Raw genomic sequence first — 16,623 nt, 5'->3', positions numbered from 1 at the left:
GTCTCTCGGGAGGACAGGAGGGGTGTGGGAGGAACTGAGCTATAACAGCGGGCCTGTCGGCGTGTGTGGGCGGAGGGTGCTAAATGGGGACCATCCGGAGCGGAGTGGGAGACATCCCAGAGAGCTGATATTCAGTGAGCTGAGAGCTGGGAGGGAGTGAGGTGAAATGGACGGCCACCGAGAGCGCCTTTGGCAGAGGAGGCTTTTGATGCGAGCAGGACATCGTTAACCCTGCTCTAAATAGCCTTGATTTGACATCCTCGCCTTGTTGGTTGTTTTACATTGTTGTGATACACGCCATGCTGATATTATTGCCAACTGCATTTACAGTTACCTTTGAACGTTTCGCTTGCGTTTCGCTTGCGAATGCTTTTTGAAATAATGAAACAGGTACTTAAAGTGACCATCCCACCTTAACATTAGTTTTGAGGTGAGATAGCCAAAATGCCGGGTCCCTGGCTTGCACCTACCGGTTTTAGCAATCCCAACATCGAGAAATGCCTCAAATCGAAAATATCTAATTTTAGAGTTGCATCATTTTGATTAAGAGGGGCTAATGCATTAGAATGCCCTCTCTGAATGTGTGACGTCAGCGTAGATCTAACGATTTTAAATCTTTTACTTAAACGTTTGGTAACACGTGGTGGCATCCCAGCTGCTTTGCGCGGCGCGCGCAACAAGTGCCGCACTTTCAGCTACCAAATTATTGCTCCCAAATAAAGTCGCTAGGAACAGCGGAGATCCCTAAAACTTAAAAGTAAAGAAAAGTAAAATTATATAACTTGAAAACCGGTGAATATTTTTTAGTGAAATTGGGTAGATATTCGTTTTTGCTCTTTCTGAACCGAGCGACATCACTTTCATGCCAATTCATTAACTTCTTTGAAGGTGGGAGGGTCCCTTTAAAGAAGTTCATGCTTGCCATTTTGTTTCTCCAGTGTGAATAATGCACTAAGGGAATAATAGCTAATAAATAGGTACTGCAAACACGTAACAATTTTTCTCCCTAGGGACGACGAGTCGTTTCGACTCCGGTAAGCCTAAATCTGATCAGAGCTCATCGCGAGCTGTTGTTTGCCAACAACTATAATAAAAATGCCAGTTTGCCAAAACCTTCACGTTGTTTGATGTACCGTTCGGTACTTTAATTGGACGTTGCACATGTAAAAGAAATATCGGATATCATATCCAGAGATATTAGTGCTGGTCTGTGCGGCTCTCTACCGTGGCATATAACTTGCATATCACAGACTAATATATCCCACGCCGAATGCCAATTGTTTGGCCAAACTGATGCCAATATCTTCGCATCCCACAGCGTCGACATGTACCACTTTCAGAAGAAATGCAATAGCGTGTTATTGAACATTCCACTGTACAAACATGTATGTACACAGTCGACTTTTGCACATTCTCGCTCGCTAAGTTGAGCCAGCGGGACTGACTTAGGGACGAAGGATGCCGTATCAATCCAGGTGTCACCGGCTGAGTGTCGGTTGAAGAGCTCCGGTAATTACCAATCAATTAAACCCGTTTTAGCTTTACATAAATGCCATGTAGACTATTCGCCGTTTTGTGGGGTATTTGTGGTACTAAAAAAGCTATAGCTCCGAACAATAAGTTAAAGATGTCCACCAATAAGCACGCTATCAGAGTATTTATGAACACACCAGTTTTTTTTATTTATTAATACAGCTTCTTATGTCAGAAATTTTAGCTGAAAGCTCCATTTGAATGCATACCTATTTGAGTATTGCATGATAGTATATACTATTCTTTTGCATCCTGTCTGATCAAGTACGGCGGCGCCTGGCACTCACCGTGACGTGTCCGTCGCTGAGCTGCTGAGCGGTGAAGTGCTGCAGCTTGACGTCCTGCCGACCGGCCAGCTCCAGTCGGCCGTGACGCGGCCGGCCCAGCACGTCGAAGCCGGCCACCCTGCGCCGGTAGTACTCGCTGGCGACGGTGAGCGCGTGCGGGCTGAGCGCCACACGACCGCCCTCGCTCAGTGTCATGTTGCGGGTCACCAGTCGCACCTGCACCGGAATCACGAGCAGCCGGAACAGCAGCGACGGCAGGCTGACGATGCCGTTGGTCACACTGAACTCGAAGCTGTCCTCGGTGGCGTTGGCCACCGACTGCACGTAGCTGAGGTTGCCGTCGTTGATGAACGCCTGGTCGAATGTGATGACTTTGGGGCGAGCGTCAGGACCGCGCAGCATCAGGAAACCGTGCGACGGTCCGCGGGTGACGGTGAAGCGGATGTCGCCGGGCGCCACGTTCGGGTGCATAACGTGCAGTAGAGACTGCGATACCGTCACCATTTCACCCTCGGCCACCAGAGCTGAGCGGTTGTTTACCACCCGTAGCGGCTCCCAGTAACTTTCCGGGAAGATGCGGAACTGCAGTGAGCCGTTCGACTTCAACTTGCCCACCTGCACCGCGAAGTGGATAGAGTCCTGCGTGCCCGAGCCTCCGCTCGACTCGTACTCTACGGCTCCCAGTTGCACGTCCCGGAAGGAGAACGCTTCGGCTGGCTCGCCGCTTACCCTCAGACGACCGCGCTGCGGTGGAGTCGTCACCGCGAACCGCACGTTTTCATCAGTGACCTCCACGTTAGTCTCCGGTCTTAGCGCATCGGCGGTGATCAGCTTTGTGTCTCCGCGAGGCACTGTCAGTGGCGTCTCGGTGGTGTTGAGCCGTACAAACGGGGCAGATGCAACGACGTCGAGCACACCGGTGGTGAAGTGTGTGCCGTCCGATACCCAGAGGACGAGCCGCGCCCGGTCATCACCGGCGTGCTGGAACACGAGCCGGTCCGAGTCGATGTCCGACTGGGTGAAGCGGAACACCTCAGTGTTGTAGTCCGGATGCAGGTAGAGCGCTCCGTTCGGGATCCCGCGACGTGTGTACTCAATGTCTGAAGGCTCCGTGTAGAGATCGCGATCCGAGAATGTGAGCTCTGCAGGTCGCACGGCACGCCGACCGTTGCGCACCACATACAGAGTCCTCGTCGCTGTTCTTCGCGGTGCATTGTCGTTCCGCATGACCACGACCACCTCGGCAGCTCCGACATACTGAAAGTCATCGTCCGGGTTAAGCGAGGTGGCGACGAAGGAGAACGTGTCGCTCGGGTGCTCCGAGTCGTCGTGTGCGTACAATACGCGACCTTCGGCCATTTCTTGTGATGTGAAGTGGCCGAGCGGCTCCGCGTCGCTGGCTGAACGCAGTTTACCATGCTGTGGCGGATCAGTCACGTTGTAGAATACGGTTGTTATGCCATCAATCTCGATGCTAATTAATTTCGGGGTGATCGCAACCGCATCGCCCTCACCAACCTCAATCCTTTTGATGGAAATCATGCCTTTTGGTGCCGGGGGCACATGCCTCATATTGAATTCATGCACGTGAGACTCAAAACCAGGGATGCGAACCCGGAATCGGAACTGATCTGTAAAAGCTGAGTACGACTTTCGATGAAGTCTGTATAGAATACGGCTTGTATCGATATCTCTCTGAGTGAAGACGGCACCAGTAGGCAGAACTTGTCGTCGCGCAGGGCTACCTTCCAGTCGGAACAGCTCTCCAAACCGCGGCGTTGACACCATCTCAAAGGAGATATTTGCTGCAGGCTGCGAGAACGGCAGCGCATCAGCTTGAAGAAACTTGTTTGAGACAACAGCTTCTTGGGAACGATTAAGAACCAACTCGACATTAGCAGTCAACTTGATGCTGACCAACAAAAACTCTATTCTGAAATCGTAGACAGTAGGCCGTGGAGAATCCCGCAACGTCACCTGAAACTTGAAACCGTCATGAGTTGGCGTGCCGGAGGTGTGGCGGTATCTTACCCGACCCCGCTGAAGGTGACGCTGAGTGAAGTGACCGGTCGGCTGCCAGCGACCGTTTCCGCGCAACTTCTGAATCTTGCCGTCCTGAGTCTGTTTGACAATGACGTACTTGATCTCCATGTCTTCTTCCTGCGCGTTGGTTGTAAATGACAGATTGGCTGGTGTTATGAGGGCGCTGGCACCGTGCGTCAAACGCAAGCCCGTATTATTCGCAGGTACCGCCTCCAGTCGAAACACCACTATTTTGAGCACCGCTGTGTCGCTAGCTGCCTGGCCGTCTGAGACGCGGAGGGCCAACTTTGTGTCGTCGCTACCCTCATGCACGAACTGCACGAGACCGTCGTCCACCTGTTCTTGTGTGAACGACTGCACTGGCACCCCAGGATGCCGGTCGAGTTCAACATGCCCTGACACGTCGGTGGGACTTGTCAGCGTGTAGACCAGCTGCCTCGGACGACTGTCTGGGTCCTCAGCACGCAGAATGTCGGAGTCGAGTGTGCGCCGCGTGCCGGCCGCCATACGCACCGATGCACCAGGCGGTAGAACGAGACGGGGCCGATCGTTGACGGGCGAAACGGCCACCTGAAGGACGAACCGGTGCCGCGCCTGTAGATACTCGGGGAGCGTAAAGCCCGCGCGTGCAAACAGCTCCAGCTCGAAGACGATGACGTCCTGTGCGCTCTCATCACCGCCGTGGAGGTAGTGTACCCGGTCGGAGATTAGATCGAGCAGGGTAAACACTGACTCATCGGGACGCCGCCATACGTCAACACTGAGCGCACCTTGCTTTGGCGGCTCACGAACGTGGAAGAAGACACCCGAGTCGCGCACGCCGTACTTTTCGTAGTCGAGCACTACGTGAATGTTGGCGCTGGTCAGAAGTACCTCGCCGCCTTCTGGGACAGACAGTGGCGTCAGGGATAACAGCTGGAGGTCGTCGGGGAGCCGTGTGTCAGCGAACACGTCGTGCTGACCGGCGAAGTCGGCACGAACGCACACGGCCTGGTCACATTCGCAGCGGAACTCAGACACACCTTGGGGCACGCACACACCCCCTGACACGCATGGATCACGCAGGCACGGGTATTCCCAGACGCACTCTGCACGAACGCCCAGACTCTCCACAACGCTGGGGAACCCGGTGAGCTCCCCGTTCACCAGCAGGTTCTGCACACAGCCGCGGAAATCCAGAGGTAGGTTCGTGATACCCTGTTTCGAGGCGCGCAACCTGTTCTTTTCACTGAGACCTCCGACGAAGAAGTTTGAGATGAATGCTTTGAAGTCGCTTTGATTTTCGGGTTTGACGCTCGTTAGCGTCTGGTCAACGGTAAGCTCGACGTACTCGGCACTGATGGTCAGCTGGGTCTTGTGCCAGACGCCGTCGTTGATGGCGATCCTGCTGTTCAGCTGAAGAGTACGACCAGCACTGTGAAGCTCCATGCTCAGTCGTCCGTCCCGCAGCGCCACGATCAGGTGGTCGGGGCCCCGCCGACCGGCGTCATTGTAAACCACGAGACCGTCGGCGACAGACGTCTTCAGGTCCAGTCGGATCGTGCCTCCTACCCGCGGCAGCAGCGACGGCATCATCGCGTAACTCCGCTCGTCGACAAAGCTCATTGAGACATCGGCGTCAGCGTCGAATTGCTTGTCACAGCCCCAGGTGACGTGATGCGCGGCGTTGCGGTCGCGCGCTTGCGCGAGGATTTCCACCTCGTTGAAGCGCACCTGGTGAAGACAGCCGCGAAAGTTGTCCAGCAGGCCGAGGAAGATTTCCGAGAAGTCACCCATGCCTCCCACGAATACGCCATAGTGAATGTTGAGCTCGTAGAATCGGCCCGGCAGCTCGATCCTGTAAGAGAGAATATGCGTTTTAAAGTAGTTGTGGCGAAAATGCTGCCGCAGCTAGTTTTATGATGATAATTTCTGGGACCAATGTCCCATACCTTGGTTTGCTTTTAACCTCCCGAATGGCTAATATAGCGGTTAGCGAATCTATCTGAAGCTACTAAAATAGTTCAGTTAATAATCTTGGAAACGAAAATATATTGTCTAGTATCGGATGCGAACTATTGAACTGAAGTGGCTCTGGTAAATGCTCGGCAACGGCCTTGGACTACCCAGTTGGCAGTTGAACAGCCAAAGTTGCGCGATGAATCAATCAGAGGTCTCGCATCAATTCAGCAACTGCAAGTCTCAGAAGTGATGGCTGCTGCGCGATGTATTGATCGTCAGTCCCGATGAGGAACGCTATTGAAGAACTTTGAAAACAAACACAAATATTGCTGGCCTTTGTACAGTTGCCTGTGAACAAATATGCCTCAAATTAATTTATTTGAACTTCTGGCCTTAGTGAATTATGGGCCATCATATGCCGTTATACTTCCATCGATAATTAGCGCCGTGAATACCCATTAAAGTTCCTTTTTAGTGCAACCGTCACCGCCCGCTGTGTAAGGTCACTAGATACTGACCTTGTGACGTGCACACCGTCGATGGTGAGAGCCAGGTCGGCGTTGTTCCTCTGCACCTGGACGTCGTGCCAGAGCAGGTCGTCCAGTCGCCGGTCACTGGGCGAGGTCACCTCTCCCTCGCCGGCGCCCAGGTTGATGCGCACCTGCAAACACACAAGCATACCGTCAGGTCCGATCAGGGAGTAGCTGGAATTGATCCGGTCCAAAGAAGGCAGGGGTGATGGTAGCGCACAGGAATAAGTCTTTTTTAAACATATGTATTGTCTAGTCAAAATCCAAGTCCTTACGACACCTTTCAAATGATTTTTAACATCGGCCAATAGTGCCGTCCCAAGATGTCCCCAATTATCAACATACGAGTCAAATTGCCAGGGTCCTATTGTTTATATAGACACTCCTCTACAGAAACTCTTCCGTAAACGTCTCTATAGTATACTATTGTAGCTGGGTCTCCATGGGTCCACCACAAGCGACCATGTGCTACCACTACGCCAGTCGTAACAACTTACTACCCTGGACAATAAGGTCATCATCTCTTCGTTACGGCCAAGGATTCGGCTTCCGCAGAGTGGAATGACCTCTTCCGAGACCAAATGAAATCTTACAAAATAAATGGCTGCAATCAGGGAGTTTCTGTATCTTCACTCAACTGCTAATGTAGTCTTGATAGTTGGGAGGCTAACTAGCAACTATAAAACGAAGAGAAATATCACACTAAATTGGATAGCGTGTTAAGCCCTTGCCTGACGGCTCTATAGCCGATAACAGACTGCTTTATTTGCGCCCTCTTCATAACGGGCTTTGGTTTGAGTCTATGTTTACAATGACTGGCTGCTTTGTGCCTACCACCACCAATATAAGCTGTTCTGTTTGATGTTAAATATGACCAAGCATAGCATAGGTAATCATTTATTCGATTATTTAACAACGTGAACCCATTTGCAATGCTGTACACTTCTGATGAATAAGTCATGCTTCTCGGACGCATGCTTTTACGACGCATGTGACACAAAATCGGCTTTTTAACTATGTTAGATGCTTCGCATCATCAACGTCGTATTATTATTCTCTGACGCACGTGTTTGCATCGGCGGCATAGGTGCACACCATCTGCGATAGCATGTGATCTGATCTTGGAGGATTCTCGCATCGCCCGCTCTACCGCCCTCTGGCATCGCCATTTATCTTCACACATCGTTATTCGGGTTATCAGAGAAATAATATGCTGATTGATGGTCCCCTAAGGCGATTGTATGGAATGCCTTGACCTGCCTGCAACGGGATGGAGTACCGCGGGACTCCGAGAAAGTGTGGAATGGCAATGTGGAACAGCATGCCACAATACTGATGCTAAGCTCGGACAGGCACAAAATGGTAAGCTCTCGTAATAAAACAGTTACGAAACGGTCGATTTGATCGCCTAACCTGACGGATAGAAACTGCGAAATATGGGTCCCGGTCAGCAGGAACACGATTGAATGTGGATCCTCATAGATCCATTTGGATCCCGGCAAAATTATTTCATTTTTTCATTATCATTAGCTCCTCAAAAAAGATCAAGCTTGTGAATATCGAAGACCAGTATTTCGAATCAATTGTAGTTTCGCGGTCAGGCTGACGATCCCGGTATGAAGAAATTGGGCGAGGAGATACGTCCATCACGGAGAATGTGCAGTGATACCGGGAGACACCTCAATTTTCCGGCCAGTCGCGCGAACCGGAATAAGTTATCGGATGTGGAGCCGTTTGCGAAAACAAGGCCGTCGTTCCGCGGCAATGCGTTGGCAGGATTCGCGGCTGTTCTCGCAAACAAATTCAGTCGGCCGACAGGGAAGCGACGATATTGAGAATCCACCGCGGTAGAACGAGACCATTTTTTTTTTGTCTGAGAGTGAAACGATTCAGTTTTGTACGGTTGGATGTGTTGTTTATGTTTGTCATTTGTGTATTATTTTTAATGACGCAGTGATTGTCATAAACATTCATGTAGTTTTTAATTTCGCCACAGTTCTGCAACTTCAAAACTCCCACACTTCGGTGTCAGATTGTGCATGGCTAGTATGCTGTTCTATCTCTCGTTACCAAACTGTTGGAAATATATTTTCATTTTTTCAATTCAAGGTGACAAATTGCCAAATGGCATTGGTAAGGAAGCTGGAATGGAAACTGAAACTATAAACCCATGCTCCATTATCACAACAGGTCCCACTGATATGACACATTATAGAAAGACGGTGTTCGCCGGCCTGCCTTTCCGCGGTCGCTGGGAATTCCCTGGGAGCCGACACGGAGGCGGGCAGGGAGCCGAGTGGTCCGGCAGACTCAATGCCCCTCGCTGGGCGGCCCGCCTCCAAGAGGCCTCTCGTGCCACGCACCGTCCGCACTCGAGTGCCGCCCGGTCCTGAGTGGCCACATCGGCCGCCGACGGCCCCAATCCAGTCCGTTTGTTGTCTAGACTTGGCGACGGCTGTGTCATAATAGCGACGAGAAGTCGGCATAGTGGAGCGACACTCGTCCGGAGAAGTTGCGCCGCGCCGAAAAGCTGGGGTGAAGAGAAAAGCGAGCGGTAAAAAATAAAGACAAAATGAATAATGAGCAAGGTGGGACAAAGCACGGGAAGAACCACCACAAAAGCCTGGCTACAAAGCAGACAATGGCCGTACGAACAAGACCGAGCTGACCTGGGCGTGCGCCGTGTTAAAGAGAATGGGATGGCGCAGCAAATGACTCCGGGTTCATTAGGTTGACGGAAGCTAATGCGTTGTTTTTGCCCTGCCGCCACACAGCGGAGAGCTCCACTCTGCTATCATTGCAGGCGGGGAGTCCGCGCAGAGAACTGTAGTGACGGCGGCGACGTCGCGGCGCGATCGGACGCACCTCCTGCACCCGACCCGCCAATATCGTCGCCTGTCGTCAGCTGTTCGGGTGTCGCCGGCGCACCCGGCGATATTAATAGTCGGTGTCGACGCCGGCAGCTGCCGACGGAGCACCGACGGGGAGGCGGAGGGAGCGCACCACCGGAAGAGCGCCCATCCCTCTTGGTCGACAGCGGCGTGGGGAGCGGTGCGTCCCTCCGCGCCGTCCGAACGCGACGAACCGCGCCGCCACAAAGACGCCCCGCCGAGTGGAGACCGCTGCCGGCGGGGGCTGTCGCCTGGAGGTGCTCTCAGACGTGAGGAATACGCCCGCAGCGAGCCGAGGTGGCGGCAAATGATGCACTGCTGACGTGTCTCTGACGTGTCCTGTGCTGATGGTGAATTGGGGACAGATTCTGAGTCGAGTCTTATTTAGTTACCTTGATTGAAGATATAGAACAACGGCGGTGATGTGCGATTCAAAACGTCAATAGTTATTTGTCCCCCTTCAGTCGTGTTGTAGTGCTTCTGGAACCAGGGGTAACGTCTCTATGTCACAGATGTTTCCCAAACGTTTCCCATATTTCCCAATGACCAGTTAAAGTATTTTCACTGTGACATCGCCCCTGGCCAATACCACAATATATCCCATCAGTAGTTTCCATGCAGGTGGTATTGTTTTTGCAGGTGAAGTTTCTGTCATTTTCAGTCTGCCTTTAAGATTGATTTTGCTGCTACCTACCTATCGCATGAATAGGGATAATTTCACATGACTTGTTCAATTACCAACTGAAGCCCAGCTCAGCGTGATTTGTAACGGGAAGGCTATGCCATACTGGGAATGGAGCGGTCTCGTTGCATTTGCGTCCGAATGATTTCTTCGTCTGGGAGTTCGGAGTTGCAATATTTATGCCGTGACATTTGTGTTATGACACTGCTGGATATCGGTGGTGTGGTGGTGGAGGCTCTATGTTCATAATTTAAAATTGATGCCCTTCAGGCTGTTTTATGGCCTTCTTCCTTTTCGTTGAAATTTTCTTAGATGATGGAGAGCTTCTGAAACCAGTGGCAAAGTCTGCGGCAAAGACAAATCACTTGAACTGTTAACATCGTCTCCCTGGTTGACATCATCCCCTAAAGACTCACTCTGTCTCTCTCTCCTCTCTATCTCTCCTCTCCACTCCTCTTTTCTCATCAGTGCGAGCACCGATCCGGCCAATGCATTCGTCATCTGACATTGAAATTACCTCTATTGATTGACCGAGCAGTAGCAATTGCCCTTTGACATCACGCTGGGATACTGCCCATCCGGCAGCCGGACAGTCCCCCTCTCCCTTTCCTCCCACCCCACTCCTGTCCAGCAGCGACGACGAGAGCTCGCCGGAGTAGATTAGTCCGACTAATTAGCACACCGGACCGCCGGACTCACAGCCAAATAATGGCTCTGGTGCAGCTAATGTCGGTCGGAGAGCGGCCATCATGCCGTCGGGTCCTACAACGCGACGCGACATGGGCAGCCACTTAGAACGGCAACGGAGCAAGCAGCAAGTGGAAAGCGACATGGTGCACATTTGGATTAGTGAGTAGCATGGCATATAATCTATCAAGAAATAGTGTGAAGTCACGGTGTCTTTTTTATATTTACTTTCTTAGTATTTGAATAATAATTTTCTGGCAATTTTAAGAATGCCCATCGCACAAAAGATTCTCTTTTTTATTTTTCGGAACAAATACTTTGGAATCTAATTTTAGCCTGTCCATCCAATTCATATTGAATAGAATAATCCATTCCTGTACAAAAGATTTCGCTCACGACAAATGCCCTCAAGTCCACAATGCGGGACTCAGCCTCCTTTGTCAATGGCTCTCCTGAAGGTGGAAGCCAGGCTGGTTTCTCGTCTCCAATACCCACCACCACTAGCTTTGGATATTGGCATCTCGCCACTCTCCCTCTCCAACGGAGACAGCGCCCAGCGGACCAGCGACCGGCGCGGCGGACCAGCAGACCCCGGCGGGCACAGGGACGCCGGCGGCCACCGCCCTGCCCTATCAGTGAGTACATCGCCGGCCGCCGGCCCGACCGGCCACTTTACGAGTCGCCCTCAAAGAGCCCGAGGCGCCGAGCCGATTTTAGACGAGTCCACTGTCCCCGGTGGGGGAGGTCGATCTGATGGACGGCGGCGACATTTTCCGACCAGCGCGTGAAGATGATGCAGTAGACACCGTGGAGAGCAGGGGTCCGGCGCTGTCGGAGAGGGACGCACTAATTTAGCGGCCGTTTGGTGGCTCCGGGCGCGTCTCATAAAGCGCAGGTCGGTCGTTGGACAGCACTGAGGCGAACGCCGTGGGTTGAGAGGAATGCCAACCGAGCGGTGACCCCGACATACCGTCCGTGTCGACGTCGACGGCGGGCCGACGGGGACACTTTCATCTGCGCCGTCCGTCACTCGGCGTCGTACCGAGCTCAAACAGCGGGCCGAATCACTGTGCCGCCGCGCCGGAGTGGCCGTTACTCGTCGGAACCCTCTCCCGGTCGGCACCGCCGCGCCGTCAGCTCGACTCGGCTCTACGGCACGACCGGCCGACGATCCGACACAACCCGATGGAGATCACTCGACAGTCGGTCTGTCTCGGCCGCAGCCGCTGCCACGGGGGCAGCCTGTTCCACAGTTCTGTCTGCACAGCTGCTTTCCGGCAGCTGGTGTCGATTTTTCAGCGTCGTCAGTCGATGGTCGCCAGGGGTGCCGACTACTGCTCCGTGGAAAAGTTGTGACGCGTCGGCCGGATATCAGAGACCGACGGCGCGGGAATTGTGGCCCCGGACGGAAATAGTATTCATTCGCAGAGGCGCCGTCTGAGTCCTGCGCCAGGCAGTCGACAAGTCTTCTAATGGTGGTGGGTCCTGCGGTTGAATGTTTTTGAAACAATGAATATGTAATGAAACGGAACATTTTGTTATATGCTTGAATTTACCAGTGATAAATACCGGGCTTCTCAAAAAAGTTAGACGATTTTATAACTAACGTATTGAAGGGTGTATCAGTGTAACAAAACATAATAAGGTATCACCTAAAAGCCTCATCAAAGCCATTTCGTTTGAGGGGATTTCGATCCTCGGTAGTCGCCTTTCTGAGCCGCGCCGAGGTCATGTTCGAGATGATTCCCTTTTTGCTCGATGTACAGTTTAGCCCGGCGCAGCGCGACCTCTGCTGCAGCACGACCTACGGAAAGCTGCAGACGGCACACCGCTGACTTCACTGCATCCTTATGATCTTCGGAACTTTTTGGGTGGTTTCGGTACACCTGAGACTTGAGGTGGTCCTATAGGAAAAAGTCCGGTGGGGTTACGTTCGGAAAATTCGCCGACCACGGGCGTGTCTCGAACCTCGAGATCACGCGCTACCCGAGGCGCTCCCACAGCCCCTTCCGGGTTTCTTTAGCGGTATTGGCGTGGCATCGTCTTGCTGGAACCATTGGATCTTAAGCGTTTCCGGATCTCTGCTCGTCCTGATATTGCAGAGCCCTCCAAAACGTCGCCAGAGCCACCCGATATCGCTGACCATTGACAGTCTGAGTAGCGCATCTCTCGCACGAGTGGTGTTCGCCGTGAGCCTTTGATTGGGTTTATGGCCGCCGCTGTGTCCCTTGAATTGCGTGAACCTATTGTTAACAATTCCTCGAGCCAGAAACTTGTCAATAATGTGGAAAATTTTGTTTCAAGTGTTGCTCTCTTTGCCCTAAACTGTTTGCGGATCTTCCGTGGTGTCGAACCGACCGACTTTGTCTGGGAAAGCATAATTTTACGAGTTTTGCTTTTACTTCCTAAGACCACGGCTTCATTTTTAAGCTCAAACCATGGTGTCATATACATCTACGAAAAATTCTCCGTTTTTCCACGTGCATTGATTATGCTTAAATGTTGTTAGGGGTCCTCTATTCGCAAAAGAAATCCGTCTAACTTTTTTGAGAAGCCCGGTATGTCAAATGTCATTCTATATCGAGTAAGTAGTTACGAAGATGTTGAGTACCTATGTCCAATATGATTTCACGTCTAAGTTAATTTATGACTAAGCTACTGTGGAAGAGCGTCAATATAAGGAGCAATTAAATGCATGATTTATATTTTTTACTAGGCTAGTTTCCGAATTGGCGTTTCTCCTCTATTCGAAGTAATTTTACATGCGGTTTAGCGGTTGGTGTCTACCGGTAACGAGGTGCAACTCCCGGTTCCGCTCATAGATGGCAGCAGTATACATGCGCCTGAAGATATGCTGTGCCGCATCACTCCCAGGCTGTGCCGCATGACTCCCTGATTCACTACGGCGAGGCCGTAACAGCGATCCTGGGAATTTACGTCATGCCTCGCTTGGCATGTCGCACGTCTGGTACTAACAGATCATTCAGGATTGCTTGTATCACTTATAGCAAAACGAACTAACTGGTAGATAGCTTCCTGGTTTGGGCAACCAGGCACATGTTAAGTTAGATAATGGAGTATGTATGTCTGAAGATAGGGTCTGCTAAGAACATTGGTGACTACTGACTATGTAGTCTCTGCACACGTGCTCTTAGGTTTTTTCTTTTTGAATGGTGGCGTAATATTCTCAGTAGAAATTAATTGTAAAAATACGTTTCGTAATTATTAGATTCAACACAGTTACAATTCGGCAGTGGGTAAATGCATTTACATTGCTATTCTAGCTGTATAATGTCTTTGCTACTTTCCAGTCCATTCTAACCTCACTATATGGGCCAACCATCATCATCCCTGGGGCAGGGTCGTTCCACCACGATCGCTGAAGTACGGCTGCATGATTAATCTCTGGTGTACTAATTCATACTGACAGAATGCTCATAGCTTGACGAAATAATCTATGTGTGGAGGGCTATAAATATCACGTAGGAATTACAGCCAGACATCATCACTGGCAGCGCCGATAGACGCGGGCCAAGTCAACGACCCTATTTATATGAGCCGAGGATGGCAGGGACTCCCGGACTGCTTAAAAAGGGATGCAATGCATTAGTGGTACATATATGCGGTTCTGTTACAATCGTATTTAATGTTTATCTTTATTGAATCAAACAGAAAAAGATGTCTACTCGGTGTTCGAATCTAATCAAATATTGTAAAGTGGTAAAGAAAAATAATCAAATTATAGATAACATGGAACACAACAGCCGTTCCAGTTTATCGTCAGATTTGAAGCGATCTTGGCTTTTTACAAAACGTAACGTTTGAAACACAGTCTTTGACAGATCTCTTCGACCTTTCGACCTCCGAATGGACCTCCGACTTCTACGGACCTCCCCGGACCTTCGCGTACCCTCCCCGACACTCCCGGACCTCCCCAAACCTCCCCGGGCGGACCCCCGACACCCGCAGGTGGCCTCCCTCACCTTCAGCAGGCCGCCCTCCAGCAGCATCAGCAGGTAGTCGGTCCGTCCAGCAGCCACCAATAGCAGGGCGTCGCCGCGGCCCGTGCGGAACCGCAGACTGACCGAGGTGCTGCTGCGCGCCTCCTGGAGCGCCGCCGTCACGTGACTGGTGCCGTAAAACGAGCCTGCGGGCACACAGTGGGACAGAGTGTCACGTGACTGATACCCTAACATGAGCCTGTCGGCACAGGGTGGGTCAGAATGTCACGTGGCTGATGTCCTACAATGAGACTGTGTGTGCACGGTGTCGGGTATGCCACGGGTATAGACCCCTAAAAACTGTTTAAAGGGGTCTATGCCACGGGTGATGTGACTGCAGCACCTGAAATGAAACTGCGGGCTCGGGATTGGGCAGGTGAGGCTTTCTTGGCGTCCCGGTACCATTCTAAACAATGTGTCAACATTGCTACGCCGTACTTTTGGATACGCCGTGGGCGTTGAATCATTCCACTCGCGACTGTTGCCAACGGAACTGGAGGGAGGCAAAACTGAGGCCATGCAGACGAAACAATTAACATGATATTTAATGCGATGAATGTCATGATCCGGCGTCAGTAAAGTATTACCTATTTGCCTAGTGTTAGAATTGCCTTTATTATGGTGATAAATGCACCAGTAAGTACATTTTATGATGCTTCATGGACGATGAATATGGTCATTATGTTTTAAAAGTGGTTAATAATGAATTAATGTATTTTATTTAGTCTTCTATCATTCTCTCATTAACCTCCCAATAGCCTTATTTCCATATTTTCTTCATTAACTCGTCCATGTGGCGGGGAGATTGTTTTGGAACCGGTGCCGATAGCGGTGGACACTATCTTGGCCATCGGCTTCTCATGGCGCGGCCATTGAGTGACGGCCGAGGAGCGCTTAACAGGCAGGCACCGCCACCGACACGGAATAATGCATGAGCCAGCCGCCGTCGTATCTTCGCTCGCCCCATCAACTATAAACTTGATCTTGCATTAAAGTGTCGCGCGGGCGAGATTAAGCTCGCCGCGCCGGCCTCGCAGATAGCCGGCGACTGACACAACTCGGCGCGAAGGACAGTGTGAATGGAGGTGTTGCTAGGGCCGGCGCGGTTCAGACAAAAGTGGAAATCACGTGGGCGAGAAATCCGGCGAAGACTTACAACGTACGGGTCGATGCTGGTTGTCCGGGTAACAGCATACAATCACTTCTGAATTCTTGTGAAGGACTCTTTTACATCGGACAAAATTGTTCCGTAAATCTTATTTTGTTTGAGGAAATTTGGCCCATTTCGTCTCGGCGGGCATCCATCCAAATCACATCAGTGCGCGCCGTTTAAATAAAGAGAGCGATCTGAAACAGCATCGATCGTGGCTCCCGCAGGCGACGGACCGAGAGGTGGGGAGAACCAGTGAGGAAGCGGGCGGATCGCGGAAGGGCTGACGCAAATCCTCGTACCGGGTGACACAAACAACAATAATAAATGGCTTGGTTGTCGATTAGGTTCCAACTTCCATGCGTCATGTTCTGTTCCGTGGAGGTTTCATCATTACTTAATTATTCCCGGTATGTTAATTATTTCGCTAGTGTCGACATAAGTTCATCCAAATAAAATCTACTTATGATATTTCCTAATAAGCAGCATCAATGTATGGTTGGACTGTTGCCTCACTCTACTCAACGTTTATAAATATCGTGGGGCTGCGCCACGGGTAGACGGCGCTGTCTTGCGGAGAGAAACATGGTATGCTGATCTGTATCCTCACAAATAGTCAGTGTTTTCACCGCATGTGTTCCGTAAAGGAACAGTGATTTCGGTCATACCCTCAAGTCTGGATGGGTCTCAGAACGTCCAGTGCAGTTGAATTATATGGGGATGGTGTGGACGGTATGTGGGCTGGCGTCACATGTTGCAACCTCATACCGTTTATTGCACCATTGTAGATCTCATCGTCACTCAGCATTCATTCCTGAGTGGTTTCCTAGGCTGCATTCACATTCAGTCACTTCCACTTCCAAGGGTGACATGAGCCC

The 16,623-nt window shown here is 51.2% G+C and overlaps 1 protein-coding gene and 1 long non-coding RNA gene across 2 annotated transcripts in view; both read right to left on the bottom strand.

Moving 5' to 3' along the window:
• The window catches only part of LOC122386471 (chondroitin sulfate proteoglycan 4-like), a 35,266-nt gene extending 20,662 nt beyond the window's left edge, over positions 1-14,604 (bottom strand). Inside the window, exons 1-3 of the mRNA XM_043375698.1 lie at positions 14,578-14,604; positions 6,323-6,465; positions 1,821-5,700 (exon numbers count right to left, since the gene is read on the bottom strand). Of these exons, the coding sequence (XP_043231633.1) occupies positions 1,821-5,700; positions 6,323-6,465; positions 14,578-14,604 (4,050 nt within the window). The remainder of the gene's footprint in view (positions 1-1,820; positions 5,701-6,322; positions 6,466-14,577) is intronic.
• Positions 14,605-14,638: 34 nt separating this feature from the next.
• The window catches only part of LOC122386473, a 40,390-nt gene continuing 38,405 nt past the window's right edge, over positions 14,639-16,623 (bottom strand). The window contains exon 3 of the long non-coding RNA XR_006257386.1: positions 14,639-14,741. This is a non-coding gene — a long non-coding RNA (uncharacterized LOC122386473). The remainder of the gene's footprint in view (positions 14,742-16,623) is intronic.

The sequence above is a fragment of the Amphibalanus amphitrite genome, unplaced genomic scaffold, assembly GCF_019059575.1.
Source record: "Amphibalanus amphitrite isolate SeventyFive unplaced genomic scaffold, NRLGWU_Aamphi_draft 000252F_arrow, whole genome shotgun sequence".
Taxonomy (NCBI): Eukaryota; Metazoa; Arthropoda; class Thecostraca; order Balanomorpha; family Balanidae; genus Amphibalanus; species Amphibalanus amphitrite.
This window is presented reverse-complemented; position numbering and strand designations above follow the sequence as displayed.